The 18,985-nt window shown below is 41.2% G+C and overlaps 1 protein-coding gene across 1 annotated transcript in view; it reads right to left on the reverse strand.

Moving 5' to 3' along the window:
* Nucleotides 1–17,530, reverse strand: part of FRMD7 (FERM domain containing 7) — a 49,706-nt gene extending 32,176 nt beyond the window's left edge. Inside the window, exon 1 of the mRNA XM_012764745.2 lies at nt 17,319–17,530. Within this exon, the coding sequence (XP_012620199.2) occupies nt 17,319–17,375 (57 nt within the window). The 5' untranslated portion in view covers nt 17,376–17,530. The remainder of the gene's footprint in view (nt 1–17,318) is intronic.
* Between the last annotated feature and the right edge of the window lie 1,455 nt (nt 17,531–18,985).

Genomic DNA, 18,985 nt, shown 5'->3' on the forward strand with positions numbered 1-18,985 from the left:
ATTTGCTGCATGCTAAGGTTTCCACCTTTTTTTTTTTTTTTTTTTTTGAGACAGAGTCTCACTTTGTTGCCCAGGCTAGAGTGAGTGACATGGCGTCAGCCTAGCTCACAGCAACCTCACACTCCTGGGCTCAAGCGATCCTGCTGCCTCAGCCTCCCAGGTAGCTGGGACTACAGGCATGTGCCACCATGCCCGGCTAATTTTTTCTATATGTATTAGTTGGCCAATTAATTTCTTTCTATTTATAGTAGAGACGGGGTCTCGCTCTAGCTCAGGCTGGTTTCGAACTCCTGACCTGTAGCAATTCGCCTGCCTCGGCCTCCCAGAGTGCTAGGATTACAGGCGTGAGCCACTGCGCCCAGCCAGGTTTCCACCTTAAACATGTTTTCAGTGATGCTGATTTAAATTCAGCCATGTAATGAAATCTTCTTCTGCATCTTGAACTATACTTCTTCACTTCAATTAAGCCCTCTGTTTATAAACATCAATAGGCACACTCCTTATTTACAGAGAGCTTGGGCTCCTCTGAAAGTAAGCCTTTCTCCTTTCCTACCTTCCACAGGCTACATCCAGGAACCTCAGAACTTCTTGGGGATTAAACCCTGGAATGGCTCCCTTTTAAAGACTGTTTTACTTTTCCTTAAAAATGCAAATATTCTGACACTGAAAAAAAGGCATGCATCTTACTCATTTACCAATATAATTGGATGCAACCCGTTTTCTAAGAAATAAGAAATAGGAATATACTTTTGAAAGTAAGTTTGCACTCAGTAAACCACCCAGGGAACTGGGAAAGAGAGCTCCTTCAGGGGAGGGCAGAAGAAGTTCATTGGCCAAACCACAACCCTTCTGGGGGTTTAGCTCCTGGTAAAAAGAGAACTGCTAAGAGCAGTGAGAGGCTAATTGCCGGGTTGCAGCAGTTCATTCTAAACTGGAGCTCTCTCTTCAGGCAGTCTAGTCTTTCAGCAGCTGGTGGAGAGCAAGGTGCAGTTAGACACATCAAAGAACAAAGAATAAGTAGGAAGTCAGCTGAGGCCCTTTCCCCAGAGCTCTTAGGACTCAGCAATAAACCCTGGAGGGAAGCGCAGTTTAACTGGGTACTAAAGATTTCCTGGTGGGGCCAAGCAGAGAGGACAAGCCTTATAGATGCTTGTGTACGTGTGAAATTCACACCAAATTACAACTGGTTTTTATTTTATTTCTGAAAACATAAAGCAGTTCAAAGTGTTGCATGTGTGAAAGATGGAAGGCTTAAAGTTGCTTAGGATTAACTGCCCAGAAAGATTTCCGGCCCACGTGACTGGCCTGGGGGGTCCTGGAGAATCAAACTGAGCAGCTGCCTGACCACCCCCCCCCATACCCACGGCCATATTGACACTGACTAAACCAAGTTCGGAAGAGAACTCTGGAATCGCATAGCTAGTCCAGTATCTGATAGGTGACACTTTCTGGCAGACACTTTTTCAAAGCTACAAGGGAATGATAATGTGTCATTACCTGAGGCCTTATGCAGGCCTGGCAATGACTTGGACAGGCTGCATCTGACTCACAGTCTTTGCTGGAGTAGCTTGATGGGGTCTAAGAGACTCTGCTCAGAGTTACCCTTCATGCTAAGAAAAAAAAAGAAAAGAAAAGAAAAAACCTGCAAGATTTCCATCCCAACAGCAAACATGCCCCCACTCCTGGGACACTGAAATTATCATGCCTATATTGGAAAGACTGTTGAAAAGTGACAGTGTAATAATAGCATTCTCAAGACAGTGCTCCCGAGTCTTGTAGAAATTACTAGCTACTCTGGGTAATTAAAACAATTATAATTGTTTGTTTCCACGTAATGCTTTAGCACTAAATCTATGTGGTATGCACAATGCACAACCAGATTCTAAATGGTAGATGGAGTTCTCTTTTAAACTTGAAAATTATTCTGTATATATCTAGCAATATGAGACACTCAGGACACAACAGGGATCATTGATATCATGTACTCCGAGCCCCTCATTTTACAAGTGGGGAGATTTAGATCCAGAGCAGGTAAGAGACTTGCCAAGGGTCTTTCAGCAGGTTAATAGCAGACCTGGCCGCTAGTAATGCGCTCATTTTATTACACCAGGCTGTCCTTAAATGTAAGGAGAAATCTAATATCTAGGTGTATGAAGGATAAGAAAGAGATAAACAACTAAAACTTGTTCTTGTGATTCACTCCTTCCTTTCATCTTCACTGTTTTTACCTGACTTTCTTATCTTTTCTCACATTTAGACTGTATTGTGACTCATTTTTCTGTCTTTCTACTTATTATTACTTTAATGTCTCTCTTTCTCCTCCTGCTTCCCTTTCCCCACTTGTACCCGATTCCTATGTCTTCTTTCCTAAAATCAGCTTTACTCCATTTAGAAAGAGTGCTATGTTGCTCAGCAGGGCTGTGGACAGGCCGGAAGCCATGCTGTTCTGACAGGTTGTGAATTCACAGAAACCCTATAAAGAAGTCATTAAGGAATAATGCCTTTTAAAACGTGTACTTAGTAAGAGGCCACAAAATCCAAAGTCTTAGGGCTACTGTGGAGAATCTGTGTTGACGGAACATAAAATCTTTTTGAATATATTCGGGAAACTTCCAAACCGAGTGGAACAGGGAGGCGAGTGTACGGCTTAGGGCTCCATGAGAAAGTAATATTGCAATGTATAAAACATACGCCAAAATGTTAAAAATCTAGGTGATGAGATTCTACTCGAATTTTACTTTCTTCATTTTGCTTACTAGAATTTTCGAATCTATTTATAATGAACTTAGTTCCCATTGTTTATTGAAGCTGGATGTGAAAATTTAAATTAAAACAACAACAACAACAACAACTTGTAAGGGCTTCTAGCTGCTTAGCAAAATGAGAGGTCATGTGAGCTGTCACTCAAGCTAATCTCCCTGTCATGAGTTGTCTCATTCTCTACCCTTTCGATACCCTCATGTTAGCCAGGTGTGCTTGTTTGTGAATACCTGTGGACTAAAGGACCAGTTCTGCCCTGGAGCAAAAAGCCTTTAAAGGGGCCCAAGCCTCAGAGTCAACTTGGCCTCTTGCCAAGCTCCACTCTTGCAGCATTCCCTTAGGACCTGCTATTTCACTCCTCTTTCCCTACCCACACATCTGCCTGAGTTCTAAGCCTTGTTCACCTACTCTTTTCACTTGGGTTCCTGCTGCTTAGTACTGACTTGACCCACAGTGGTAGCTGGTTACTCTCCAATTTAGTCTGCTCTCCTCTTGACTGACTGCCACATATGTTATGTACACAGTAGGTGATTCACAAAAATTTGTTGAACTCACGGCTCAGCAGTATAACTGAACTCCTGGACCTACTTGTGGCTTTCTGTCCCTTTCCTTTTAGCCTACACAGGCATGTTGTAGTCATCCAAGTCCTGAGTGCTAACTCATTCATGTGAGCCTTTGAGTGACCTAGACTCTGTAACCCCAAACCTAACAGTTATAGATTCTTCTCTGTCTGACTTAGTCCAGGGCTGGCCCCAGATTTGGGGACCTCTGCCATCCACCCTCCTCAAGGCTATTTCAATATGGCAGCTCTATTTTTAGGGTGTGCAACATAACTTAAAAACAGTAATCTGGAACTCTCTAACTGTACCCAGCTACAAGCACAGCCAAGCCCAGAACATTTTTAATTCGTGTATTTCTTTTAAATACTACACATCTAAAATTCTAATGTACAAGAAAGAAAGAGAAAGCATGGTTTAACTTGCAAACCATAGAATTGTGGGGAGGGAACCTGGGAAGGAGGTAGTGGTAGGATTTGTAATTTATTAGCAATCTTTAGTGGGAAACTGGGTCCCAAGAGATACTAATCTTTGTGTCTTAAAATTACTTGCAAACTCCCAATGCAAGCTTTTCCAATACCTTTCTCCTTTAATCGCTTAGGTGGAATTATTTGTGCAGAAGGATCTGGTTAAGCTGACTCATTGCTATTTATAAACCAAAACCAAAGATATTCCTCTCTTCTGAATGTTGAATTTGACATTTGCCTTTCCTAACTTAAGAGACTCCAATCTACATTCCTCCAAATGCAGGAATGAACAAACATGTTTCACAGTGGCTTCCACAGACAGTCTTGAGGGGCCTTTGTAGATTATTGGTAGAGATGATCTCTCCTTTGTTGTACTGTGAGGGAGCCGGAGGTAGGGCATTTCTGGCAACCCCATTTCAAACAGTCAGTGAGGGCTTACTGTGATCATACAGTTTTATATGCATGCAGGGCTGGTCTTGGAAAAAATTGTTACAGCAATACATGAAATGTTTGTGCCACATCCCTACTGAATAAAGACTTGACTTCCTAGAATATTTTATCAGCTAACTCACTGGAGCGGGGATTAGCTTCCTGGCAGCTGAGAGCAAGAACAGAATTCATTCTTTCATTGATTCAACAGATATTTTTTGAGCATCTAGTATGTTTCAGGTTAAACACTAACTATTCAACAGAGATTCCTTGCCTTCACAAATTTAACAGAACTCACTGATTCCTTTAGGACTCATAACCCCACCCATTAAGCTTCAAAGAATGACCTTTCCTTTTGGCCTTAAATTTCTCAGATGCCACATATCTTTCTTACCTTGTCCATTTCTCTGAACCATTTCCATTGTCCATTTGTCCCATGAAAACTCCCTAGGAGCTCTTGCAGCTCCTGCTTTGCCCAAGTCCGTTTTCCCAGCAACTGCAGACCATGTTTTCTACACTACCACTCCTAACACACACAAGAGCTGTTTAGGGTGTGAAATGCCCAGATCATTCCATGGTACCCTGGTGGCTCTTGAAGGACAAACCTTATAATGTGGATGAAGTCGGCAAGTGCATGGGCTCTTAACCCAGAATGCCCCGTTCAAATCCTGTTTCTACCACTTACTGCTATGTGACTTTAGACAAGTTATTTCACCTCTCTTTCCAGTTTGCTCATCTGTCAAATGGGTATATTGATAGCATTTATTCCATGGAGGATTTCAATGAGCTAATACATGTAAAATACTTAGACAAGTGCTAGCACATAATAAATATTCCCTTGATATATGTTAGCTATTATCATTACTATTCAGGTTGGAAAAGAATTGAGTGGTAATTGTGGGTTAGTGGACAAGGGGGTTGATATTTTGGGTCAGGTGCCTGGAACTTCCATATATTACATAGCGCGGCTGTGAACAGCTTGGAAAGTCTGGCCCTGACATTATGAGAGGAACTCTGTATTTTGCTTACTTATGCAGGAAATAGACTTTATACAGACATTATTTTTACCTAGTTTTATTTCATATTTTAATGGACAAAAAATTATATATATTTATCATAGCCAACACGTGGTTTGGAAATATATAGAGATTGTGGAATGGCTAAATCAAGCTAGTTAACATATGCCTTACCTCACATACTGTGTTCTAAAATGAAATTTCTTTTATTGTTTTTTAGGCTTTATTCAAAAAGCAATATATACTCATTTAAAAATCAGGGGGAAAAAGAAACAGAAAAGCAAGAAGAAATAAAGTGCCACCTTCAAAAGACAGCCAATCTAAGGATCACAGAGTAAAACTTCCCAGGTGATTCTCAATGCATGTGATAGAATAATGCTTTGTATTTTTTTTTTTTTTTTTTGAAACGGAGTCTCACTTTGTTGCCCAGGCTAGAGTGAGTGCCATGACGTCAGCCTAGCTCACAGCAACCTCAAACTCCTGGGCTCAAGCGATCCTCCTGCCTCAACCTCCCGAGTAGCTGGGACTACAGGCATGCACCACTATGCCCGGCTAATTTTTTCTATATATATTAGCTGGCCAATTAATTTCTTTCTATTTATAGTAGAGACGGGGTCTTGCTCTTGCTCAGGCTAGTTTTGAACTCCGGACCTTGAGCAATCCACCCGCCTGAGCCTCCCAGAATGCTAGGATTACAGGTGTGAGCCACCGTGCCTGGCCTGAATAATACTCTTTGATAACCAACTTTTAAAAAAACTTAGTGTTATATCATGAATAACATCATTAGTTACTGTCATATATAAGAAGCCACCCTTTTGGACATGTGAGCTGTTCTCTCCTCTTATCTATTGCAAACAGCACTAAGGTGCATGATAAATATACATACGTCTTTACACACAACCTTAACATTTTTCCGTTAAGGATACATTTCCTTAGGATACATTTTTCCAGAAATTGAATTTACCCAGCTTATTTAGGGTGCATTGTTGGTTATTTGTCTTATTTTTGCTTCAGACTTACAATTAAATACTAAAATGTCTAATTAATTTTTGTGCAAAATTTTAATTAAATACTGGAACATGAATACAAATTGTGGGAAGGATTCATGACAGTGATTGCCCTTGCTTAGTAAGGCAGTGCAAAGATTATATGAACCCAAACTGGCTATCAGAATTCTGGAAGCAGCAGGCTGTAAGGGAGAGAGTTGGGGCTCCGAAGTCAACACATCTAATTTTCATTCCTGATTCAGGTACTGACTTGCAGTTGTATGACCTTGAGCTCACATTTAACCTTGCAGAAACTTCATTTCTTCATATGAGAAATCCCGTTTATGACTTGGCTCCTGCTTGTCTCTCCTGTCCCAGCTGTCAGTCTCTCGCCACTCCCTCAGCACCCTCTGTCCTCAATTTTAAGATTCAATAAAGTTCAGCTACTCAACAGGGCAACTCTGCTCCACCACATTCCCTAGTGCTCCCAAAACATACCTAAATAATTACTACTGGCTACTTAGAGCTCAGGTTAGATGTTGCCTCCCTCGGAAAACCCTGCTTGGCCATCTCCTCCACACACATACTTCAATCTGAATTGGGGGCCCCCCTTGTGTTGTGCCAGAAAAAAACCATCCTTGCCACTGTCATTTGTATTGGGAGGCTGAGGCAGAAGGAATGCTTGAGGCCAGGAGCATGAGACCATCCTGGAAACAGAGCAAAACCCTGTCTCTACAAAAAAAATTTAAAAAAATTAGCCGGACATGGTGGCACACACTTGTAGTCCCAGCTATTCAAGAAGGAAGCTGAGGCAGGAGGATTGCTTGACGTCAGGAGTTCGAGACTAGTCTGAGCAAGAGTGAGACCCTGGCTCTACTAAAAATAGAAAGAAATAGCCGGACATCTAAAAATGTATATATATAAAAAAATTAGCTGGGCATGGTGGCGCATGCCTGTAGTCCCAGCTACTCGGGAGGCTGAGGCAGGAGGATTGCTTGAGCCCAGGAGTTTGAGGTTGCTGTGAGCTAGGCTGACGCCATGGCACTCTAGCCCTGACAACAGAGCAAGACCCTGTCTCTAAAAAAAATAAATTAAATAAAAAATAAAAAAGTTTAAAATATATAAAATAAATATATATATAATATATATTTAAAATATATATAAAAGTTTAAATATATATATTTAAAATATATATATATATATATATATATCTCACCGTGATGCTTGTACCTGTTTACATTTCTGATTCTTCCTCTAACCTATGAGCTCCTTGAGGTTGGGTACTATTTCTTATTTATTCTCTGCATCCACAAGAGTCAACACAGTGCTTGGAAGCAATGAGGGGTCATGAGGACTTATTAAATGACTGATGAAGGAATGAAGGAACACAATCATACCTATTTTGCAAATTTATTAACTAATGATTGTATGAAATAATGTAAGTAGCAATTCCTGGCACATAGTTAGGTCAGGAAATGGCATCTTATAGCATTAAAGGCAATTGACAACAACTTTGTGACATATCTCGCGCAATCTCTTAAAATGTTCCAGTGTGAAGTTCTGGAGAACTTTTGTTTTTGTTTAAGTCTGTTGAAAGGTAATTTCGTCATCTTAGAAGGAATCACAGAGGACAAAGGACCTCTTGTTTAAGACAGCTAAGCCCAGCGATTAGTGGTGAGGCGCCGTGCCTAAGTGCTTCCAGGGCCTGGGGTCAGCTCACCCAGACAGACCTCCCCTTTCTGGCCCCACACCTTGGACCCAGAAGAGAAGGAGGAAGTGGGTAGAGAGGAAGATAGAGAATAGAGAAAAGGGGGCTGGAATTAGATTCTGTGGGGGTAATAATTGTAGCTTTTGCACAGCAGCTGTGTTTAGAATCAGACAAGCTATAACTCAGAGAGTTCCACAGCCTCCAGAGTATTGCCTCTCTGAGCGCCTGTCACCTTCCATTCTTCCTGAGGTTTGCAGCCCTCCACAGATCTTCCCAGTGATGTCTTGCTCTAGCACCTCATTGGCCAACTTGGCACTAGCTCCTGGGGTGCAAATGAACAGTCAGTCGAGGGTGGATCTCTCAGTAGCAGAACTAGCCTCCCAGAATGTTTTTCCAGTTCTGCAGCTTAGTGGCACCTAGTATCACAAAAACTAGTGCTGCTCTCTGCTGCTGGGCTGGCAGCCTCCAGGTCCCTTTAGGAAATGGCTGGGCCGGTTCAGCCACCTCCCAGGTGATTTTACTCCTCAGGCCATACCCTTTTGACCCTAAGACTTTGGACTCAGCTCAGTCAGTTTGAAGAATTTCTCATGCTGGAAATTACAATTGACAACTTCATTGTCTTAAAGCACAAGTTAAGGCTAAGCTCTTATTAGTGTAATATATTTGTGATTGTGACAGGTCAAACAATGATACAAATGCAGAGTAACCCGCAATTTAAAAGAGAGACAGAAAGTCCTACAGAATTCAGAGGAATCTTGCCTTTTGTTGAGTGTCACTCTGGGAGAAGTTCTGCAGAGAGCTCTGGCTGCAGGCCGTGAGCTCAGCTAGTCCTTTCCAGCACCGGGCAGCAGGCGGGCTCCGCACTGTGATGAAAGGTGAAGGGGTGGCAAGGCCCCAACTAACTGAAACTTTTCACAGAGATTCCCACGAGTGCAGACTTGAACAAACACCCAACCACCGCCCACCTAGCTCCAAAGCCAGTTCCCCAACCCCCTCCCCCAGCACCTCAACGGCATTCGGGCTCCCTCCTCCTTTCAGCTGTGGGGATGGGAAGAGAAGAAGTCAGGCAGGGGTGGGAGTGGGAAGGCTGGAGGCCTGTGTTCTCTTCTGAGCTCAGGCAGGATGGCAGCCTGACATTCAGGTGACAGCAGAAGATGTGGGGCCCCCGGAGGGGTGGGGCAAGTGGCACCCAAACCATACTTGGCCCACTACTCAGCCTGGCCTGGGGCCAGACAAAGCACAAATACTTTCTTTCTTTTTCAGTTGGATGTATTTTCTGAATTAACAAACCTTAGAATATGAGTGACAGAGGAAACTCAGTTAAAACAAAGGCATTCACTGGGCAACACAGCCCCCCTGCAACGACAAATAAATCCCTGGCAAAGAGAGAGCCAACATTGGCTAGGCTGGGATGTTATGATTCCAGGATGCCTTTTCGGACCAGATATAGAAGCTCCTTCACTTGGCATTCTTTGTACAGGTACGAAGTGGTGGAGAGCCGATCTGGGCAGTCTGTTGGTTAGTCTATCAGCAAACATCAATCAAGTATCTCATGTGGGGCAGCCTTCTTGGAACTATAGGATATGTCATGAAGTCCTGGAAAACCAGGAAGCTTTGATGCATATATAGCAATCATACTTGAGTCAGAAGCCGACCATCTAACCAGCTGGCCCGGAAGTCCGCCGAGATGCACCTCAGCTCGCCATCCCGCCCATCGCCTCCAAGCGCAGCCCGGCCCGCGACAAGCAGCACAAGGCCCACGTGGGGATGGCCCACCGCATCCACCACGTGGTGCCGCCGCAGGTGCAGCCCGAGGTGGAGACGCTGGCTGTGGACCAGGTGAACTCGGGCACCTGGTCCACAGCCAGGTGGACTATTGTGAAATCTTCACAATGACTTCAGGAGGTGCGGAAGCAGCAGGGCGCGACAGAACTTTGTGAGCCACTGGCCTGCTGGCCACGCACTGTGAGCACTACTAGGAAACTCAGCCGCACTTTTTTTTTAATCCCACGCATGCCGATTTTTTTTCAGACCTGTACGTGAAGCGCGCCCGCGCACGGCTGCGTTGCTACTCCACGTTCATGCCATCACATAGCCTCACGCCGAATTGCAAAGCCTGAGCAACACATGTCACCCTTGACCTTCCCCTGGGCTCCAGGGCAGCCTGTCCGAAGCAGCCCCTGCTCCTTCCTGGAGACCCCTTAACCTCCCGACAGCCCTTTCCCTGGGCGGCACCGATCACCGAGCAACTGTGTGTGTAGCTCAAGAAACTAAATAAGATGATATTACTCCTTATAGCACCACAACCTGAATGTTTGTTCATATTTTTTGGGTTAGGTTTATCCAAAATGTTTAAGATCCCAACAAACTTTATTTTCTAAACCTGCAGGGCTTTGAAGCTGGACAGACTGGGGCTTGAATCTCAGCTCACCCACTAACTTAAACAGCAATATGATCTTGGATAAGTCAACCTTTCTGTGCCTCAGCTTACATGCCTGTAAAATACAGATAAACATAATATTTCATGCCTCATTTTGAGCTTGGAATATTGCTGGTTGGACATAAATGAATGGTAGCCTTATTAACAAAGTATCTAACAGAGGAAGACAAACTATGGAACAGAAAGTGAGAGAAATAAACTCACAGCACATAATTTCCCCTTTGAAGAAAACTCACAACACAACTACCACCTTAGTTTTGTTTTAATTAAAATATCTTTGGCCTAACTTGTTATATCTAAGAGTTCTTTCTCAGCCTTGAAAAGCACTAGGTGGACAGTAGGGATGTGATCTTTCCATTTCATTTCTCACCAGCACCAGATTCCAAGGACTCAGATAAAGTCAGCCTCACAAAGATAAAAATAAAGAGCACCTGCGACTGCTTTGCTGCCGTTTCTGTTATCAGTCTGCTGAAGCAGAGGGGAAAAAAGCCATTTTTACCCTTTAAAACTCTGAGCAACTTTCCTCAGCTGCCCAACACTACCCTTTACCTTTTCTTCAGTGCTGTGGCCTCTCTCTCTCTCTCTCTGTCTCTCGAAAATAAACTTTTACTTCTGTATGTCCTAATCACTGTGTGAGAAATCTTTCTCCCCTGTGCCATGAGCACCTAGTGAGTTTCCACCCTAACAATAAGTATCAGAGTATGTGTTCACCATTTACAATTGGAGCTGATTCCATTAGGCATCAGTGTAGCAAACACTTAAATAGTACTTACTGGCACTATTCTAAGTCTTTATTTTATTTTTTTATTATTTTTTTATCTCAAATTCTGTGGGTACAAATATTGTTAGGGTTACATATCTTGCTATTCTAAGTCTTTAACATATATTAATTCATTTAACCTTTGTAACAAGCCTATGGAGCAGGTACTAATATTATCCCCATTTTATAGATGAGCAATCCTGAGGCACAGAGAGGTTATGTAACTACCCCAGATAGTAACACTAACTTATTTGATTTGTGTGAGAACTATGTAGGATAGTGCATGCAAAATGCATTTAGAACACAATGTGTAGATAAATACTATTTATGATCAGTATTCAGTAAATTGTTGTTATCATTATGATTAACTGTGTCAGCATTACTATGAATAGTGACCATGGAGTAATTTAAAACGTAGTCAAATGCAAAGGATTTGGCTATTTCCATCTGCTTCCTTAAAGGAAGTCCTACATTATTTTAGGTAACTCTAGACAGTTCATATGGACCCTCCCAGGATTAATGACTCCGAGGGGAAAAACAAATCCCTTGGGGTTGCTGAATAAGCAGAGGCCAAACCACGGAGAAAGGCAGGATAAATTAACCCCAGAAGCGCCAGAGGAAGTGCTGACCTAGGGGGAGCATAACTCTATTGCCCAGAGGTGGGTTGCAAAATCAAGCATTATCAAAAGAAACCCCAAATTGAAGGTGAAAGACTGTTCAATGTTTCTTTGCAAAGTATAAAAATTAAGAGGTCTGCAAGCAAGGGAGAGGGGAATTAAAAAACTTCAAGTACCTACTTTATGTCAGGAACCTTACCTTTGCTATTCCATTTATCTTCACAATGACTTCATGGGGTAGGTGCTATAATTATCCCCATTTTAGTGATAAGGGAACAGGCTGACAGAGGTTCAGTGATCCACCTAATGTCCCACACCTTAAAACTGTTGGAGCTGGAACTACAATCCAGGCCTGCCCAACTCCAAATGTGTTTTTCTTTCCTTAATCCCATCTATAAATCTGAAACAAAACTGATTATTGTTTCCCCTCCACTTGCCCCTCCTATGCTGTCCTCTATCTTGGTGAATGAGCCCACCATCCCACCAGTCACATAAGCCAGAAAATTGAAGGTCACTTAGACCTCACCTTACTCATCTCCCACATCCAAAAGGGTGGCATCAAATGGTTCTACAAATTCTACCTCATTAGCATTTCTTTTGTCCATCCTTCCTGTCTTCACCATTGACTAAATTCAGATTTTCATTAGCCTGCAATACTGATGTTGGGGTATATGTGTTAGGGCATAGTTTGACAATCTAAAATTGGATCTACTAAACTTGATGCTGTTATCTAGATTCTACCTGGGATGTCCAGCACTTAGAGCCATATTTCATTAAATATTGGCTGAATGCATTAATTAATGAATAATAGTCAGATACTAATGTCCCTAATTTTAGGGTTTAAACCCTTTATTTGTTCTCCCCCACTTTCAGGATTAAGATCACACTTCTTCATATATAGAATACGTTGCCTAAATGATCTAGCTGCCCACCCACTTTTTTAGCCTTGCTTTCCAGCCACTCCCCATCTTCCTTTCAACATGCCACTCTTCACTCAGTTTGACTTTCATTTTGTTCTGTGAAAGGACCATGTTCCCTTTTACACATAATCCTCCACTCTTGAAGGAACCCGGGAAATTTCACCCCAAAATGTGAATCCTTGGTATAAAGAATATTTTGAATTAAAGGCCCTTAGAGCTCAACAGGCCCTTGGAAGGGGCTTTCCCTCTATCTGCATAACCAGAGGGATTCATCAAAAGAACAATTGACTTCCTTTTCCTTCACTGTTATCTCACTATATTTCAGGAAAGAAAATCAAGAATGCAACCAAATTGCATTCTTGATTTGCAATGATCTGGCCCAAATCATTTAAAATATAATACTGTCTCTCTGGTTAATTTAATTTGCAAAGAGAATCATTTACGAGTCAATCTGTTTCCCCCATCTATTCATCCTCCCTAGCAATCATTTACTGCCCTTAAACAGAATTACCTATATTCCTAATCCTCCCTTTCCTCTCAAAGGAGAGCATAAAATATCTGGATCCCATTGGGATATTGGGTAATCAGTGATTACCCAGTCACTGCTTGGGAATCTGTGATTCTCCCCTCGTACATGGTAAATAAACCTCTTCCTCTTACTAATTTGCCTTAACTGTGAGTTGAACTTTCAGCAAACTTTCAGGGGAAAGGGAAAGTTCTTTCTCACCCCCACATTCTTTCCTTTTTGATCACCATACTTTTCCCCACACCCTAGCTCCCACTCTTTATCTTCTTAACTCCTACTTGGCAACTTCAATGGTATATTCTTTGGGAAGTTTTTCCTGACACCCCAAGTCTAGGTTTTTAGAGTTGCTAGAACTAAGGCTCAGATAGGCTAAGTGACTTGCCCAAGGCCCCATAGCTTGTCAGTGGCAGAGTCAAATTTATGCCAGTTTATCAGACTCCAAATACACATTATTTCATTTATATTACTCTTTCCAATAACTCAGAGAGCTAAGGGGGTAAGTGACTGGCCCAAGATTACACAGCTAAAATGGTGCAGCTTTTATAGCCCCAAATCTAGGTACATTCTATTACACCAGAGCAATTCCATCTCATTGGGGTTGGAAGAACTTTGCCTTGTGAAGTAAAGGGAGAGGTTATGCATTTCACTACTGACCAAACTACAAAAAGATCCTTAAGACCACACGTTCCCCACCCATGGTCTAAAGATACATTGTCCATGATAAGAGCAGCACTAAGGATGATGTTGATATTTGACAATGATCAGTTTTATGAAATATATATGGAGACTTGAAAAGTAACATGAGATTTTCACTAAATTCATTTTCTTCATTGGATTATGCTTTAATAGGCACATTCTAGCAATTCTGAAGTTCCATACCTATCCTGCACCCCTAACCATTCTTTGAAATTCATTAAAGATTGACTGGTATTTTCAGAGAATTCATCTATAAAGTCAACACACAGTGCCATAGCGTGCACATATGCCAAGAAACCTCGTAAAAAAAAATATTTCTCTGGGGCCATTCTTTCCAGTAATCTAACTGAAGGTATTAACAAGTTAAAAACAAAGTAGAACAATCACAAAGGGGGTTCATCAACCATGCAATGAGAGATAAAGGAAGCGCTGAGGCCAAAGTTGGTAGTATCCAGCTAGCACTGCCCAGGCTGGAGTGTGCCCTTGCTCAACAACTTTACATACCAATATAGTATGGTCTACTATCCCCAGAACAGGTCCTAGAACATATTAGGTCCTCAAAAATAATTTGTTAACTAAATGACTAAATTAATAAATGAGTGACTAAAATGTCTCAATGACAGGGCACATGTGGAGATGGATGCATTATCAAGCTATCAAATATTAGGATCATATATCTAATTCCTCCAGATCTGACTTTTCTGACATAATTTGGCATCCTATATAACTGATGGGAGGACTTCATGTCCCCAATCCCACTGTAAACTGTGGCGCTGGCATTTTGATTTTAAATGTCAGTCTCTGACTTTGATTCTTGTGGGGTGCTAACAAAGCAGGCTTCTGAATCTGTAGGCCTGAAACACATCTTGGATGCTGGCAAATTCACCAAGAGAATGCTATTGAGGGTGGAATGGTGGTTCTGGATGTCAATTAGCCTTCCCCGGAAGACATTATTCTATTTGAACATGTGTCCTTTTTATATTTCTACCATTGTACTTTCTGCAAAATCAACAGTAATGCCCAAGAATCCATTCTTTCCCCCCATGCAACCAATTATTTTCTTGAAGGACAATTTTCCTTGGGGATGATCCATGCCTCTTGAGACTTCAGTTATATGTGCTATCAAAAGCCCCTCCATGTGGCTTTCCTCAGCTACTAATAGGTTCTCTTCATTATGGTTCCAAGCTCTTCTTCATCTTGTTTAGGATGTTAGTACTAATAAAAGAGGGCGTTCTTTAGTTGCTTTTTAAATGCTTGAATCCATGAAAAGATTCATGCCGTGGTCTCCCTGACCTATAGGGACCACTTTCCCATATAGCTCCTCATCTATGGGTAAGGAAAGAAGGATCTACCAACTGGTTCACAACAGTCATCAAAAGTTCACTGTATGCCAAATTCTATGTCCTGAGAGCAATGGAAAATTAATAATGTGCATGAGCAATATTTCAGGACTAGAAGGCTGCTGACAAGTGAGTGTTCTGATTACAATTGTACATGGAGGTGTGCAGAGAGTTCTGGATTAGAAATCCCAGCTCTGTATTTACATGCTGTGTGATCCTGCACAAGTCACTTAAGCTCCCTGAGCCCCCCATCTCTTAATTTGAAAAATGGGAAAATATTTTTTTCCCTGCCTTTACTCATAGGGTGGGATGGAGGATTAATTGAATAAATGGATGTAAAATTGCTTTGTATATTTATTTTCAAGTGCTATCCACCAGTGACTCACTACTACTGCTGTCATCATCATCATCATCATCATCATCATCATCATCATCATCATCAGTCTACTATTGTTAAGGACAGAAGATACTTTTGGATGACTGGATACTAATTTAAGATTATGTCTCCTCAGGACAAGGGTGCTCATGGTACTGCAGCCAGTGCTATTGCCACTCTGGGTAACACCACGATTGCTACTTACAGAGCAGCCTTCCGCAGAGCAAAAGGGATCAGATGCTTTGACACCCGAATTGCTGGGTTTCAAATCTCTCCCATTATCTTTCCAAGGAACACAATGTGTTGCAGCTGGAAAGATACAATCTGATTGGAAGCCAAATCATGCTGGTTTCAAGTTGCTGGAATCAGCTCTTCAGAAGGTAAATTTTGAGAAGCCATGGGACTGTGCTTCCCACATCCCATTGCATTGGGTCTGAATTAGAATGCACATTCAGAAAACTCTTCTGTCACTTTTTGTCAAAGATTTCTCTTTGAGTTGCTTGAAATATCTATTAAAATCTTAGCCTAAAGCAGTGTCTTTTGAATACCCAGCTCACTAATTCAGGTACTGCAGCACTGTGAGCATACACCACCAGCCTGCAAATGGATAAACTACTCAAAAGACATTTTCCACCCCTTAAATATAATTCCAAGAAAGAATAGGAAATGCCTCATACCTCTAATGGAAGCTATTTGCTACAAAAACAAATCATTCAGGTCTGTGGACCTAGAAATGCCTTTTGCACATAAAACTGAAAGGAAGAGACAGCAAAACAGCAGCCGAAGCCATGAAGTCATCACCCCAAAGCACATGATTCAAATAAAAATGAAATACTCATTGGGAAAATGGGCTACCCACACACCCAACATTATGGCTGAGCTACAGTAGTTGTCAGTTTATTTATAAAAGGAAACAACCAACATTTTGTTTGAATTTCAGAGAAAACTATTTGTTTCTTGTTAGTAGCTAATGTAAATATCAGAGCAAATAGCATTTTTGGTTCCAATAAAAACGTAGAACATTTCAAAATGCTCATACATAAATTCTGACATCAAAATGTACATATCTTAAGATGCCGGAACATGAGCACCAAATGATGTGCTTAATCCATTTGTTCTTTCTTGAAGAGATGAGGTATAATTGTATGCAATCATCTTGTAGCTAGGAATTATATTAAGAACGCTGAACTATAAGTACTAAATCAAACTAAATAGTCTCTTATCCTATTTTTCTCTCTTATACTTGTCATTACTTCCTGAAGTTCTTACAACTGCACAATTCTACCCCCCATAACCCATAGGTTTTCTTCAGAAAAGGCGGGTAGATTTCCCCCTCTCCTTCACCTCAGAACCACAATTTTCTTCCCACAAATGCTCATGGGGTGAAACCCACAGAAATAATTTCAATGAACAATAATACCTTCTTGGGTAGGAGAGCTAAGTTATTGCTGCCTTGCTTTGTTACAAATAGTTAGCATATCTTTAAAATTTGCTTTTGTTGTCCCTTGAGAAAAGAGAACCTGTTCTCGAAGAAAGGTTATTGGGAAAACATGAGCTACATTGTGATATTAAATACTGATTTCTTTTCCAAAGCTAAAAACCACAGTCCTCCTTCATTTGGTCTTAAAGAAAACATAACATCGCCAGCTAATGGGCTGTCCCCAAATGACCATTATTGAATGAATAATAAAGGAATAATAGCAATGTGATTTCCACTTACATCAACCACAAAAATCTTCTGAGAATCATCCAAAAACTGCACTTTTAAATGTAGCATTCTCGGCGAGGCCGTTGGGCTGCAAGCAGGCTCAGAGTGCTGTGGGTGCTTTCTCCAGGAATTTCACTCCCAGCTGGATGTGGTGCACTCAGGTTCCCCCACCCCTCCAGTCAGACATCCCCACTCTCAGCGGGGCACACTTCCGTTTGCTTGAAGTGATGCACACCCAAGGGCGTTTGTGCTGTCGAGTGCTGGAGACCTATTGCATCAGGGCAATCTCTTATTTGGTCAACATCGAATCCAACTGGACTTTCTCTAGCTCTCTGAAACTCAGTGCCTTCCTTCAAAGAAAAATGTAAAGAAAGAAAGCATTTGCAATCCCTGAGGATTTTATTTCACCGGGGCACAATTTGAAAACCCCAGATAAAGCTTTGATAAACTGAGAATAGTCATTCTCAAAAGCGAAGAGGTTAGAGTCAGTATCATATTGCATTAGAAATTTCATGACTGAGTTAGGAAGCTTTATATAGATACCATTTTAGTTATTTTGAATTTACATGATTTAGAAATGAAAACTATAAAAAGGAACATATGTAAAGCTTCACTTTCACTTATGTCCTATTTTTTATCCCCATTACACTCCTATCAGTAATTTTATTTTATTAATGTTTTGTTGTACTTGTTTAGCCTTCAGTGTTTCCTTACGCAAATACTACACATGCAAATACAAACATAGTTATCCTGTGTAGGTAACATGCTGTTACACTGTTTTCTGCCTTCCTTTTCTTCATATATCATGGAAATCTCCCTTTGGCTGTGCATAGAGAGCTTCTCCCATTTCTTTTCACAGCTGCATAATTTTACACTGTGTAGATGATCTGTAGTTCACTCAGTCTGAAATTAATATTTCCACTTCAACAAGGCTGAAATGAATATCCTCATATATATGTCATTTCATAAGTGTGGAGGTATATCTGTAGGATAGATTTCCAGAGGTAGAGTTGCTGGTCAAGGATAATGAATTGGTGATCTTCATAGCTATTTCTAGAATTCCTTCCATAGGTGTTGTTATAGGTTGAATTTTATCCACTAAAATTCATATGTTGAAGTAACCCCAATAACTTAGAATGGAACTGTATTTGGAAATAGGGTCTCTAAATAGGTAAATAACTTGAAATGAGTCATTAGGGTGAATCCTAATCCAATCTGACTTGTGTCCTTATAAGAAAAGGAAATTAGGACACAGGTGCTTAGAGAGGGAAGACCATGTGAAGACATGGGGAGAAGACACCAATCTACAAACCGCTGATCAGAGTTCTAGCATCCAGAATTGTGAGCAAATAACTTTCTGTTGTTTAAGCCACCCAGTCTGTGGTACTTTAGTATGGCAGCCCTACCAGATTAATACACGGGTTGTATCAATTTGCAGCTCCCATGGCAATGTATGAGAGTGCCTATTTTCTACACATGCTCAACGATGGAGTGTGGTGGCAAACTTTTGGGATTTTGCCAAACTAATAGGTGAGAAAAAAGAATCTCAGTGTAGTTTTAAATTTAAAGTTTTTATATTTAGAAAAGTTGAGAATTCGTTCATATTTTTAAAGGCCATGGAAATCAATTCTTTCTTTCTTTCTTTCTTTCTTTCTTTCTTTCTTTCTTTCTTTCTTTCT

The sequence above is a fragment of the Microcebus murinus genome, chromosome X (genome assembly GCF_040939455.1).
Source record: "Microcebus murinus isolate Inina chromosome X, M.murinus_Inina_mat1.0, whole genome shotgun sequence".
Lineage (NCBI taxonomy): Eukaryota > Metazoa > Chordata > Mammalia > Primates > Cheirogaleidae > Microcebus > Microcebus murinus.